At 40.4% G+C, this 14,604-nt stretch overlaps 1 protein-coding gene across 4 annotated transcripts in view; it reads left to right on the forward strand.

The window, feature by feature from the left end:
• Positions 1-14,604, forward strand: part of CPNE8 (copine 8) — a 261,517-nt gene that overhangs the window by 234,117 nt on the left and 12,796 nt on the right. For all 4 annotated transcript variants that reach the window (XM_002752370.6, XM_054238177.2, XM_035255835.3 and 1 more), the window contains 2 exons: positions 933-1,035; positions 9,145-9,202. In XM_002752370.6, coding sequence (XP_002752416.1) covers positions 933-1,035; positions 9,145-9,202 — 161 coding nt within the window. The remainder of the gene's footprint in view (positions 1-932; positions 1,036-9,144; positions 9,203-14,604) is intronic.

Raw genomic sequence — 14,604 nt, forward strand, 5'->3', positions numbered from 1 at the left:
AAGATTCAAATGAGTCCTAGAAAAAGGATTGAGGTGTGGCCAGCTTGTAATTTTTACTTCATCCATTTCTGCAGCATGTTAATTATATATAATATTTTTAAATTAAAAACTAAATTAGATGACATGGTAGTACTTTAAAAGGCTAAATTAGAAGAATAAATGGTAGTGCAACATTGATTTAAAATTTAGATTTACTTGCAAAATACAACGATGTGCCAGCATGTAGAACAGGTGCCATAAAAGCAATAGCTTTTTTAGCAGCAGGCACTAACATTGCAGTTATTCTAGTGTGTTATTTCAGATAATTGTGTATTTAAGAATTTGCATAAGATATACTTCTAACATGTTCAAATATTTTATTGAGATTAAAATGTTTGGCCAGGCACGGTGGATGGGAGGCTGAGGCGGGTGGATCATGAGGTCAGGAGTTCGAGACCAGTCTGGCCAACACAGTGAAACCCCGTCTCTAATAAAGATACAAAAATTAGCTGGGCTTGGTGGCAAAGGCGTGTAATCTCAGCTACTCAGGAGGCTGGGGCAGGAAAATCACATGAGGTCAGGAGTTCGAGACCAGTCTGGCCAACACAGTGAAACCCCGTCTCTAATAAAGAGACAAAAATTAGCTGGGCTTGGTGGCAGGGGTGTGTAATCTCAGCTACTCAGGAGGCTGGGGCAGGAAAATCACTTGAACCCAGGAGTCACAGGTTGCAGTGAGCTGAGATTGCACCACTATATTCCAGCTTGGGTGACAGAGCTAGACTCTGTCTAAAAAAATATATATATGTTGAACCCCTCATACGTGATTCTGGCAATACCTTAAAGTAACAAAGCCTTTAATTAAAAAAAAAAATGGTAACTTTTCCAAATTGTATTAACCAACCATCGCATATAGAAAACTGTTTTACTTTCCTTGCCTTTTTGTTGCCTTTCAGATATGCTTCTTCTGTAAAGGATGGCTCCCAGTATTTTGTGCTTCTGATTGTTACAGATGGTGTTATCTCAGATATGGCCCAGACTAAGGAGTCCATAGTTAATGTAAGTAGGGGTCACTCAGTATTGGGCAGGCTACAAGACAACATGATACTACTTAGAGACTAGAGTCTATTTTAGTTAACAATTAAATAAAATCCCCACACCTTTGCAGCAGATTGCATCCTTAACCTTATCCAGACAATGCATATACGTCTGTACCATTGATCCACGAGGATCAATCTAAGGGGTATGACTATTGGAGTTAAAAAAATCTTGCCTAAAGAAAAAAAAATGGTAATAGCATAACTTTCACAGGCATGGGTGTGTTTACTTCTGCTAGTTTGATCTATTTGGATACAATCTTGTGATTTGTACAGATTATTTCTTAACATTTGCATTCTAGTTGGAGGAGAACTAAAATAGCTAATTACTGTTTCTGTAGAACTGGATAGTAACTGATTAAAAAACCATCCTGCTCATTATAATTCCTGATTGTGTGTTTGGTTTTTTAGGGTTAGATTGTTTACTAATCTATAAAATCTGTATTTACTAGATGATAATCTGTAAAGTAATAGTTTTTACTCACCAGTCTCTAGGTTTAGCAATGCTTGGCATGAAGTGCACATTTGATGAAATAGGCTGCAGGAAGGAATTGCATTAATATGCACTTTAAAATATGGACTTAGTAATTTAGGCTTAACTAAGAGGACATGATGCCCTGAGAAATAATTAGTCATGATTCAGTGACCTTCATAGAGAAAGATGTGCTTGTTTTAACGTTCTATGCGTCTGTTGCTGGATCTATCTCATGGTCTTACCATTAAATTATTTAAGTGATGATATGTGATATGTTTTATGGAGAAAACATGAAGTATTTAGTCTCCCTCAAAATCTCAAGGATATTTAGTGCATAAACTACTGACTTTCTGTAATGATCATTTGTGTTCACTCACTGCGAAAATTGCTTTTTCTAACTTTGGGTATAAATGAGGTAGATTAGGGCACCACTTTCCCCCTTTAGCAACTGAAAGATTTTTGGAGGAGAAAAATCATGAAAAGAGGACAAAGATACCCAAAGCCAGCTTAGAAAGTTTTTTTCTGAGAGTAGCAAGTGGAAGTAGATGCTCCTTACCTTTTATTTGATCTTACCCAGGGCTGGTCATCTCTGAAGAATGTCCCTCAGGATTAATGTGTACAGAGAGTTTGGAAAGGATAAGAATGGAATCAAGTATATTATTCTGTATTAATCATTTTGACTATGCTCACAGTTTAATGAACATCTGTGAAAAAATATTAAATAAAATTCCAGCTATATTTGCTTATTATTCCTTTTTCAATTTTTTTTTTTTTTTTCAGGCAGGATCTCACCCTGTTGCCCAGGCTGGAGTGCAGTGGCATGATCATAGCTCACTGCAGCCTCGAACTCCTAGGCCCAGGTGATCCTCTCACCTCAAACTCAAGTAGCTAGGACCTCAGGCACACACTACCACATCTGGCTAATTCTTTTTTGGTATAGATGGGGTCTTGCTACGTGGCTCAGGCTGGTCTCAAACTCCTGGCCTCAAGCAATCCTCCTTCTTTGGCCTCCCAAGGTTCTGGGATTTCAAGTGTGAGTTATCATGCATGCTCTAATTATTTTCTTAAGAACTCAGTTTCTTTTTTTTTTTTTTTTTTTTTTTTTTTTTTTTTGTGGGAAAGTTATATTTTATTTTATTTTTTTTTTTTTTAATTTTTTATTGGATTATAGGTTTTGGGGTACATGAGCAGAGCATGCAAGACAGTTGCGTAGGTACACACATGGCAGTGTGCTTTGCTTTTCTTCTCCCCTTCACCCACGTTTGGCATTTCTCCCCAGGCTATCCCTCCCCACCTCCCCCTCCCACTGGCCCTCCCCTTTTCCCCCCAATAGACCCCAGTGTTTAGTACTCCCCTTTCTGTGTCCATGTGTTCTCATTTTTCATCACCCACCTATGAGTGAGAATATGCGGTGTTTCATTTTCTGTTCTTGTGTCAGTTTGCTGAGGATGATGTTTTCCAGATTCATCCATGTCCCTACAAACGACACAAACTCATCATTTCTGATTGCTGCATAATATTCCATGGTGTATATGTGCCACATTTTTCCAATCCAGTCTATCATCAATGGGCATTTGGGCTGATTCCAGGTCTTTGCTATTGTAAACAGTGCTGCAATGAACATTCGTGTACATGTGTCCTTATAGTAGAACGATTTATAGTCTTTTGGATATATACCCAGTAATGGGATTGCTGGGTCAAATGGAATTTCTATTTCTAAGGCCTTGAGGAATCGCCACACTGTCTTCCACAATGGTTGAACTAATTTACACTCCCACCAACAGTGTAAAAGTGTTCCTTTTTCTCCACATCCTCTCCAGCATCTGTTGTCTCCAGATTTTTTAATGATCGCCATTCTAACTGGCGTGAGATGGTATCTCAATGTGGTTTTGATTTGCATCTCTCTGATGACCAGTGACGATGAGCATTTTTTCATATGATTGTTGGCCTCATATATATCTTCTTTCGTAAAGTATCTGTTCATATCCTTTGCCCACTTTTGAATGGGCTTGTTTGTTTTTTTCCTGTAAATCTGCTTGAGTTGTTTGTAAATTCTGGATATCAGCCCTTTGTCAGATGGGTAGACTGCGAAAATTTTTTCCCATTCTGTTGGTTGCCGATCCACTCTAGTGACTGTTTCTTTTGCCGTGCAGAAGCTGTGGAGTTTCATTAGGTCCCATTTGTCTATTTTGGCTTTTGTTGCCAATGCTCTTGGTGTTTTGTTCATGAAGTCCTTGCCTACTCCTATGTCCTGGATAGTTTTGCCTAGATTTCCTTCTAGGGTTTTTATGGTGCCAGGTCTTATGTTTAAGTCTTTAATCCATCTGGAGTTAATTTTAGTGTAAGGTGTCAGGAAGGGGTCCAGTTTCTGCTTTCTGCACATGGCTAGCCAGTTTTCCCAACACCATTTGTTAAACATGGAATCCTTGCCCCATTGCTTGTTTTTGTCAGGTTTATCAAAGATTGTATAGTTGTATGTATGTTGTGTTGCCTCCGGTGCCTCTGTTTTGTTCCATTGGTCTATATCTCTGTTTTGGTACCAGTACCATGCTGTTTTGATTACTGTAGCCTTGTAGTATAGTTTGAAATCCGGTAGTGTGATGCCCCCCGCTGTGTTCTTTTTGCTTAGAATTGACTTGGCTATGCGGGCTCTCTTTTGGTTCCATATGAAGTTCATGGTGGTTTTTTCCAGTTCTGTGAAGAAAGTCAATGGTAGCTTGATGGGGATAGCATTGATTCTGTAAATTACTTTGGGCAGTATAGCCATTTTCACGATATTAATTCTTCCTAACCATGAACATGGAATGTTTCTCCATCTGTTTGTGTCCTCTCTGATTTCGTTGAGCAGTGGTTTGTAGTTCTCCTTGAAGAGGTCCCTTACGTTCCTTGTGAGTTGTATTCCAAGGTATTTTATTCTTTTTGTAGCAATTGCGAATGGCAGTTCGCTCTTGATTTGGCTTTCTTTAAGTCTGTTATTGGTGAAGACGAATGCTTGTGATTTTTGCACATTGATTTTATATCCTGAGACTTTGCTGAAGTTGTTTATCAGTTTCAGGAGTTTTTGGGCTGAGGCGATGGGGTCTTCTAGGTATACTATCATGTCGTCTGCAAATAGAGACAATTTGGCTTCCACCTTTCCTATTTGAATACCCTTTATTTCTTTTTCTTGCCTGATTGCTCTGGCTAGAACTTCCAGTACTATATTGAATAGGAGTGGTGAGAGAGGGCATCCTTGTCTAGTACCAGATTTCAAAGGGAATGCTTCCAGTTTTTGCCCATTCAGTATGATATTGGCTGTTGGTTTGTCATAAATAGCTTTTATTACTTTGAGATACGTTCCATCGATACCGAGTTTATTGAGGGTTTTTAGCATAAAGGGCTGTTGAATTTTGTCAAATGCCTTCTCTGCGTCAATTGAGATAATCATGTGGTTTTTGTTTTTGGTTCTGTTTATGTGGTGAATTACGTTGATAGACTTGCGTATGTTGAACCAGCCTTGCATCCCTGGGATGAATCCTACTTGATCATGATGAATAAGTTTTTTGATTTGCTGTTGCAATCGGCTTGCCAATATTTTATTGAAGATTTTTGCATCTATGTTCATCATGGATATTGGCCTGAAGTTTTCTTTTCTCGTTGGGTCTCTGCCGGGTTTTGGTATCAGGATGATGTTGGTCTCATAAAATGATTTGGGAAGGATTCCCTCTTTTTGGATTGTTTGAAATAGTTTTAGAAGGAATGGTACCAGCTCCTCCTTGTGTGTCTGGTAGAATTCGGCTGTGAACCCATCTGGACCTGGGCTTTTTTTGTGAGGTAGGCTCTTAATTGCTGCCTCAACTTCAGACCTTGTTATTGGTCTATTCATAGTTTCAGCTTCCTCCTGGTTTAGGCTTGGGAGGACACAGGAGTCCAGGAATTTATCCATTTCTTCCAGGTTTACTAGTTTATGTGCATAGAGTTGTTTGTAATATTCTCTGATGATGGTTTGAATTTCTGTGGAATCTGTGGTGATTTCCCCTTTATCATTTTTTATTGCATCTATTTGGTTGTTCTCTCTTTTATTTTTAATCAATCTGGCTAGTGGTCTGTCTATTTTGTTGATCTTTTCAAAAAACCAGCTCTTGGATTTATTGATTTTTTGAAGGGTTTTTCGTGTCTCAATCTCCTTCAGCTCAGCTCTGATCTTAGTAATTTCTTGTCTTCTGCTGGGTTTTGAGTTTTTTTGATCTTGCTCCTCTAGCTCTTTCAATTTTGACGATAGGGTGTCAATTTTGGATCTCTCCATTCTCCTCATATGGGCACTTATTGCTATATACTTTCCTCTAGAGACTGCTTTAAATGTGTCCCAGAGGTTCTGGCACGTTGTGTCTTCATTCTCATTGGTTTCGAAGAACTTCTTTATTTCTGCCTTCATTTCGTTGTTTACCCAGTCAACATTCAAGAGCCAGTTGTTCAGTTTCCATGAAGCTGTGCGGTTCTGGGTCGGTTTCTGAATTCTGAGTTCTAACTTGATTGCACTATGGTCTGAGAGGCTGTTTGTTATGATTTCAGTTGTTTTGCATTTGTTGAGCAGTGCTTTACTTCCAATTATGTGGTCAATTTTAGAGTAGGTGTGATGTGGTGCTGAGAAGAATGTGTATTCTGTGGATTTGGGGTGGAGAGTTCTGTAAATGTCCACCAGGTTTGCTTGCTCCAGGTCTGAGTTCAAGCCCTGGGTATCCTTGTTGATTTTCTGTCTGGTTGATCTGTCTAGTATTGACAGTGGAGTGTTAAAGTCTCCCACTATTATTGTGTGGGAGTCTAAGTCCTTCTGTAAGTCATTAAGAACTTGCCTTATGTATCTGGGTGCTCCTGTGTTGGGTCCATATATGTTTAGGATCGTTAGCTCTTCTTGTTGTATCGATCCTTTTACCATTATGTAATGGCCTTCTTTGTCTCTTTTGATCTTTGTTGCTTTAAAGTCTATTTTATCAGAGATGAGAATTGCAACTCCTGCTTTTTTTTGCTTTCCATTAGCTTGGTAAATCTTCCTCCATCCCTTTATTTTGAGCCTTTGTGTATCCTTGCATGTGAGATGGGTTTCCTGGATACAGCACACTGATGGGTTTTGGATTTTTATCCAATTTGCCAGTCTGTGTCTTTTGATTGGTGCATTTAGTCCATTTACATTTAGGGTTAATATTGTTATGTGTGAATTTGATACTGCCATTTTGATTCTAAGTGGCTGTTTTGCCTGTTAGTTGTTGTAGATTCTTCATTATGTTGAAGCTCTTTAGCATTCAGTGCGATTTTGGAATGGCTGGTACTGATTGATCCTTTCTATGTGTAGTGCCTCTTTTAGGAGCTCTTGTAAAGCAGGCCTGGTGGTGACAAAATCTCTGAGTACTTGCTTGTTCGCAAAGGATTTTATTCTTCCTTCACTTCTGAAGCTCAGTTTGGCTGGATATGAAATTCTGGGTTGAAAGTTCTTTTCTTTAAGAATGTTGAATATTGGCCCCCACTCTCTTCTGGCTTGTAGTGTTTCTGCCGAGAGATCTGCTGTGAGTCTGATGGGCTTCCCTTTGTGGGTGATCCGACCTTTCTCTCTGGCTGCCCTTAGTATTCTCTCCTTTATTTCAACCCTGTTGAATCTGACGATTATGTGCCTTGGGGTTGCTCTTCTTGCGGAATATCTTTGTGGTGTTCTCTGTATTTCCTGCAATTGAGTGTTGGCTTGTCTTGCTAGGTGGGGGAAATTTTCCTGGATGATGTCCTGAAGAGTATTTTCCAGCTGGGATTCATTCTCTTCGTCCCCTTCTGGTACACCTATCAAACGTAGGTTAGGTCTTTTCACATAGTCCCACATTTCTTGGAGACTTTGTTCATTCCTTTTTGCGCTTTTTTCTCTGATCTTGGTTTCTCGTTTTATTTCATTGAGTTGGTCTTCGACTTCAGATATTCTTTCTTCTGCTTGGTCAATTCGGCTATTGAAACTTGCGTTTGCTTCGCGAAGTTCTCGTATTGTGTTTTTCAGCTCCTTTAATTCATTCATATTCCTCTCTAAGGTATCCATTCTTGTTATCATTTCCTCGAATCTTTTTTCAAATCTTTTTTCAAGGTTCTTAGTTTCTTTGCATTGATTTAATACATGATCTTTTAGCTCACAAAAGTTTCTCATTATCCATCTTCTGAAGTCTAATTCCGTCATTTCGTCACAGTCATTCTCCGTCCAGCTTTGTTCCCTTGCTGGTGAGGAGTCTTGGTCCTTTCTAGGAGGCGATGTGTTCTGGTTTCGGGTGTTTTCCTCCTTTTTGCGCTGGTTTCTTCCCATCTTTGTGGATTTGTCCGCTGGTCGTCTGCGTAGTTGCTGACTTTTCGTTTGGGTCTCTGAGTGGACACCCAGAATGTTGATGATGAAGTATTTCTGTTGCTTGGTTTTCCTTCTACCAGTCTAGCCCCTTCGCTGTACGACTGTTGAGGTCCGCTCCAGACCCTGCTTGTCTGGGGTGCACCTCTAGTAGCCGTGGCACAGCGAGGGATGCTACCAGTTTCTTTTTCTGCTCTCTTTGTCCCAGAATGATGCCTGCCTAATGACAGTCTTTTGGATATAGAGGGGTCAGGGAGCTGCTTGAGGAGACAGTTTGTACTTTATAGGGGTTTAATTGCTGAGCTGTGCACTCTGTTGTTCATTCAGGGCTGTTAGGCTGCTATGTTTGATTCTGCTGCAACACAGCTCATTAAACAACCCTTTTTTTTTTTCTCAAATGCTCTGTGTTGAGGGGTTTGGGCTTTATTTTTGGATGTCCGATCAGGTGTCCTGCCCAGCTCGAAGGCAGACTAGCCACTGTTTGGCTGCCGAGGCTCCGCCCTGCTGTTGTGTGATTCGCGCTGTTCCTGCCGGCTCTGCTGTGGTCTCCGCCACGCCCTGCGGCGGAGTCTCTTCGTTGTAGCGTGTTGCCTCAGCAACGGCAGGCTGCGTCAGCAGTGGGCGTGTATCTCAGTAGGGACGGGTTGCCTCGGCAACGGCTGGCTGCGTCAGCAGTGGGCGTGTATCTCAGTTGGGGCGGGTTGCCTCGGCAACGGCTGGCTGCGTCAGCAGTGGGCGTGTATCTCAGTTGGGGCAGGTTGCCTCCGTAGTGGTGGACGCCCCTCCCCCACAGAGCGTCTCGGACCGTCTGCCCGGGATAGTTTGAAATCGTGGTTTTGTTCGTCCCACTGGGTATCCCAAGCGATTTGTCCCTGCAATCCCCTGGGCTGGGCTACTGTGCAAGTCTCGTTCAGTCTCAAGTCCAGCCCTCTCAAGTCTCAGGTTGCCGGTTCAACAAGGCACCCGGACAAGCGCGCCCTGTGGGGATTGCTGGGTAGGGCCGGCCGCCGCCGCCCCGGCTGCCGGCTTCGCCAGGCAGACCTACTGCCTGGCGTCCCGTGTCTTTTTATACTTGGGAGTTTCCCCGTTCTGTGGGCAACAAAGATCAGTCTGGAAATGCAGCACTGACTCACCGTTTGCGAATTCAACGCGGGCTCCAATCCTGGGTTGTTCTCACAGCGCCATCTTGAGTCCCCTCCCCCAAGAACTCAGTTTCTTAACTGAAATCTAATTGTGTATTCTCTTTGAAGGCCTCAAAACTTCCAATGTCAATAATTATAGTAGGTGTTGGACCAGCAGAATTTGATGGTGAGTAATAAAATTTTAATAATACTTCTGGGGAATTTAATCTGATGTGACATGCTCTTAGGTTTCTGCCATTCTTGTCTCTGTAGAAGGATGTGACTGTGTATTTGGGATTGTATATAATGTTCATGTGTCCATACATAGACACATATATAGATAGCTTGTGATTATGTCTATTAAGGTGTGCCAATTAGAAGATCCTGTCTTTTGACTAGGATATTATCTCTCTAGTTTATAGATGATTTCAACATGTAGCTTTCCATTTCATTAGAGCTAGTTTGTACTCAAAATAATATTTCCTAAGACTGACAGAGTGATAAATTGAGTTTTTGTTCCCAAGGCACAACACACTCTGGGTTCACTAAAACCCTTCAAGGATGAATGCTAAATTAATAAATCATTAGGTTGTGAAAAGAAATGTTAACATAAGCATAATATGCTATTTTAATGGGTTTTCTGGCCCTAGCTAATTGATAGACATTAGCCTTATAAATGAAAAAGTTTTATCATATGGAACAGCAAAGTAAAATGAAAATGGAGCTGACCGGCATTGGCATACTGGGTAGGTTTTTATTCAGGCTTAGGCCTTGTTCAAATGCCAATTAAGAGGCAACGTTTGTGTAACACATGATCCGGGTAAACCTTTTAAAGGATAGTGTGTTCCTAGTCATCAGATAAATTCCTTTAAGAGAGCCTAAAGTACAATTACAGAAAAAAAAAAAAGCAAAAATTCGGGCCGGGCACGGTGGCTCACGCCTGTAATCCCAGCACTTTGGGAGGCCGAGGCGGGTGGATCACAAGGTCGAGAGATCGAGACCATCCTGGTCAACATGGTGAAACCCCGTCTCTACTAAAAATACAAAAAATTAGCTGGGCATGGTGGCATGTGCCTGTAATCCCAGCTACTCAGGAGGCTGAGACAGGAGAATTGCCTGAACCCGGGAGGCGGAGGTTGTGGTGAGCCGAGATCGCGCCACTGCACTCCAGCCTGGGTAAGAAGAGTGAAACTCTGTCTCAAAAAAAAAAAAAAAGCAAAAATTCACAGAGCCTTTAACAACAAAAAAAGAAACGACACTATTTCCCTTGCAATCTTTTCTTCTTCTGGAGACACGTAAATTCCTCTTTTCATATACCCATGTTTTGACTCTTCAAGTTATAAACATATTTTCTGAATAAATGAAATTCAAGACTGAAAAAGAACTCTGTGCTGGATAGCAAGTGCACAGCCATGTAATATTCACCTGGTTCAGGTGATTTTAATATTAATAATGGCAGCTTATGTAGCTTGAGGCTTTGGAAATGAGAATGCTTTTAGAATGTTTGAAACAACCTTTGGTAAGTTACTGGTTAGCTTGGGCACATCGGTGGCTACCTAGAATATAATTATCACTGGGGTGATACTTATTTAACCACTAGTCTCTCCTCAATAAGGATAATACAGATCTGTCCATCCCAGATAAAGCTCCACAGGCAAGTTGTATTGCTGACCCTGGATTCTCTAGATTCTGTGCTTGGCTGGTCATTCTTTCTAGCGTTATAATCTTAGAGTTTCAGAAGCAGAAGGCATTTATCCCTCACTGACACTGATTCTGCTGATATTTTCTCTATCTCTATTTGCATCTACTTGAGTTACACTTCAGGCATGAATTTCAGACACCTTTCTGGGGACAGGAAGGCTAAGATACCTTTCCTGTCAATGCTTTGTGCACTTGATAATCTGCATTAATTAGTGATAGACTGTGATTCACAAACTTCACCAATTGGTGGCTAAAATAACTCATGCTTTCTTCTTTGGCTACTATTTGTTTTTGCTTTTGAAAGATGTATCCTTATTTTTTGTTTATTATACTTTAAGTTCTGGGGTAAATGTGCAGAACATGCAGGTTTGTTACATAGGTATATACATGCCATGGTGGTTTGCTGCATTATCACCCCGTCGTCTACCTCAGGTATTTCTCCTAATGCTATCCCTCCCCTATCCCCCCACAACCAGCAAGGCCCAGTGTGTGATGTTCCCCTCCCTGTGTCCATGTGTTCTCATTGTTCAACACTCACTTATGAGTGAGAACATGTGGGGTTTGGTTTTCTGTTCTTTTGTCAGTTTGCTGAGAATGATGGCTTCCAGCTTTATCCATGTCCCTACAAAGGACATGAACTCATCCTTTTTTATGGCTGCATAGTATTCCATGGTGTATATGTGACACATTGTCTTTATTCAGTCTATCATTGATGGGCATTTGGGTTGGTTTCAAGTCTTTGCTATTGTGAACAGTGTTGCAATAAACATACATGTGCATGTGTCTTTATAATACAATGATTTATAATACTTTGGGTTTATAACCAAATTTATTTGACTCAGTAATGGGATTGCTGGGTCAAATGGAATTTCTAGTTCTAAGTCCTTGAGGAATTGCCACACTGTCTTCCACAATGGTTGAACTAATTTACATTCCCACCAACAGTGTAAAAGTATTCCCATTTCTCCATATCCCCTCCAGCATCTGTTGTCTCCAGATTTTTTAATGATCACTGTTCTAACAGGCATGAGATGGTATCTCAATGTGCTTTTGATTTGCATTTCTCTAATGACCAGTGATGATGAGCTTTCTTTCATATGTTTGTTGTCTGTGTAAATGTCTTCTCTTGAGAAGTGTCTGTTCATATCCTTCTCCCACTTTTTGATGGGGTTATTTTATTTTTGTAAATTTGTTTAAGTTCTTTGTAGATTCTGGATATTAGCCCTTTGTCAGATGGGTAGATAGCAAAACTTCTTTCCCATGCTGCTGTTTACTAGTTTACGGTAATGATTTTTTTTTTTTTTTTTTTGAGATGATGGAGTTTCACTCTTGTCACCAAGGCTGGAGTGCAATGGTGCAATCTTGGCTCACTGAAACCTCCACCTCCTGGGTTCAACCAATTCTCCTGCCTCAGCCACCTGAGTAGCTGGGACTGCAGGTGCATGCCCAGCTAATTTTTGTAGTTTTAGCAGAGATGGAGTTTCACCATGTTGACCAAGATGGTCTTGATCTCTTGACCTCGTGATCCACCCACCTCGGCCTGCCAGAGTGCTGGAATTACAGGTGTGAGCCACTGCGCCCAGCCTGCAATGATAATTTCTTTTGCTGTGCAGAAGCTCTTTGGTTTAATTAGATCCCATTTGTCTATTTTGGCTTTTGTTGCCATTGCTTTCAGTGTTTTAGTCATGAAGTCCTTCCTATTCCTATGTCCCGAATGGTATTGCCTAGGTTTTCTTCTGGGGTTTTTATGGTATTAGGTCTTATGTTTAAATCATTAATTAATACATCTGGAGTTAATTTTTTTGGTAAGTTGTAAGGATGAGATCCAGTTTCAGCTTTCTTCATATGGCTAGCCAGTTTTCCCAGCACCATTTGTTAAATAGGTAATCATTTTCTCATTGCTTGTTTTTGTCAGGTTTGGCAAAGATCAGATGGTTGCAGATATGTGGCATTATTTCTGAGGCCTCTGTTCCATTGGTCTCTATCTCTGTTTTGGTACCAGTACCATGCTGTTTTGATTACTGTACCCTTGTAGTATAGTTTGAAGTCAGGTAGCATGATGCCTTCAGCTTTGTTTTTGTGTGTGTGTGGTTTGTTTGCCTAGTATTGTCTTCACTATGCAGGCTCTTTTTTGGTTGTATATGAAATTTACAGTTATTTTTTCCAATTCTGTGAAGCAAGTCAATGGTAGCTTGATAAATGCTATATTTAATCTATAAATTACTTTTGAAAGTATGGCCATTTTCATGATATTGATTCTTCCTTACCATGAACATGGAATGTTTCTCAATCTGTTTGTGTCCTCTCTTATTTCCTTGAGCAGTGGTTTGTAGTTCTACTTGAAGAGGTCCTTCATGTCCCTTGTTAGTTGCATTCCTAGGTATTTTATTCTTTGTAATAATTGTGAATAGGAGTTCACTCATGATTTGGCTCTCTTTTAGTCTGTTATTGGTGTATAGGAATGCTTGTGATTTCTGCACATTGATTTTGTATCCTGAGACTGCCAAAGTTGCTTATCAGCATAAGATGTTGGGCTGGACCATTAAGTCTCCTAAATATACAACCATGTTGTCTACAAATACAGACAAGTTGACTTCCTCTTTTCCTAATTGAATACATTTATTTCTTTATCTTGCCTGATTGCCACCACCAGAACTTCCAATACTGTGTTGAATAGGAGTGGTGAGAGAGGGCATCCTTGTCTAGTCCCAGTTTTCAAAGGAAATGCTTCCAGTTTTTGCTATTCAGTATGATATTGGCTGTGGGTTTGTCATAAATAACTCTTATTATTTTGAGATAAGTTCCATCAATACCTAGTTGGTTGAGAGTTTTTTAGCATGAAGGTTTGTTGAATATTGTCAAAGGCCTTCTCTGTGTCTATTGAGATAATCATGTGGTTTTTGTCTTGGTTCTGTTTGTGATAGACTACATTTATAGATTTGTGTATATTGAGCTAGCCTTTCATCCTGGGGATGAAGCCAACTTGATCGTGATGGATAAACATTATGATGTGCCGTTAGATTTGCTTTGCCATTATTTTATTGAGGATTTTCACATCAATGTTCATCATGGATATTGGCCTGAAATTTTCTTTAGTTGTGTTTCTACCAGGTTTTGGTATCAGGATGATGTTGGCCTCATAAAATGAGTTAGGGAAGACTCCCTATTTTTGTATTGTTTGGAATAGTTTCAGAAGGAATGGTACCAGCTCCTCTTTGTACCTCTGGTAGAATTCGGCTGTGAACCTGTCTGGTCCTGGACTTTTTTTGGTTGGTAAACTACTACGTGCTGCCTCAATTTCAGTCCTTGTTACTCATCTATTCAGGGATTCAACTTTTTCCTGGTTTTGTCTTGGGCATGTGTAAGTGTCCAGGAATTTTGAAGGATGTATCTTTCATGGGTATATGTCAGGTCTCTCAGACTCCTATGGAAGTCCACCATTAGGCATACCACCTCGAAGATGGTAAACCTCAATCAATTCTCCTTTTTTGAGAGTCCCAACACCTGATTCATAAATGCAAAGCCACTGACCCTTCCTGGTGTGTATTTCTATACAGAGTAGCAGACACAGCTGTTTGGCTGCTGCCCTCATCCAATAGCGACAGCTATTTATTTTCTTCCTTTCTTTAGTTCTCAGTAAATTTGTTAGGCTTTTAAGATATGATAATTCATCATTTCCCTTTCTCAGTTCCTGAACTAACTGGAAAAAAATGTATGCAAGAATCATTCTGATCAATCTGTCAGCTTTATTACTACCAATGCGGAATTTGAGAACTTTGGGTTAACGTGTGGACAATCACATTCTCATTACTATTTCCCGTGAAGATTAAATTATCTGTCTTATCTCCTGGTCTTCTCTTTATAGAGGCAGAGTTTTGCCTATTAAGC

Source organism: Callithrix jacchus, chromosome 9, assembly GCF_049354715.1.
Source record: "Callithrix jacchus isolate 240 chromosome 9, calJac240_pri, whole genome shotgun sequence".
Taxonomy (NCBI): Eukaryota; Metazoa; Chordata; class Mammalia; order Primates; family Cebidae; genus Callithrix; species Callithrix jacchus.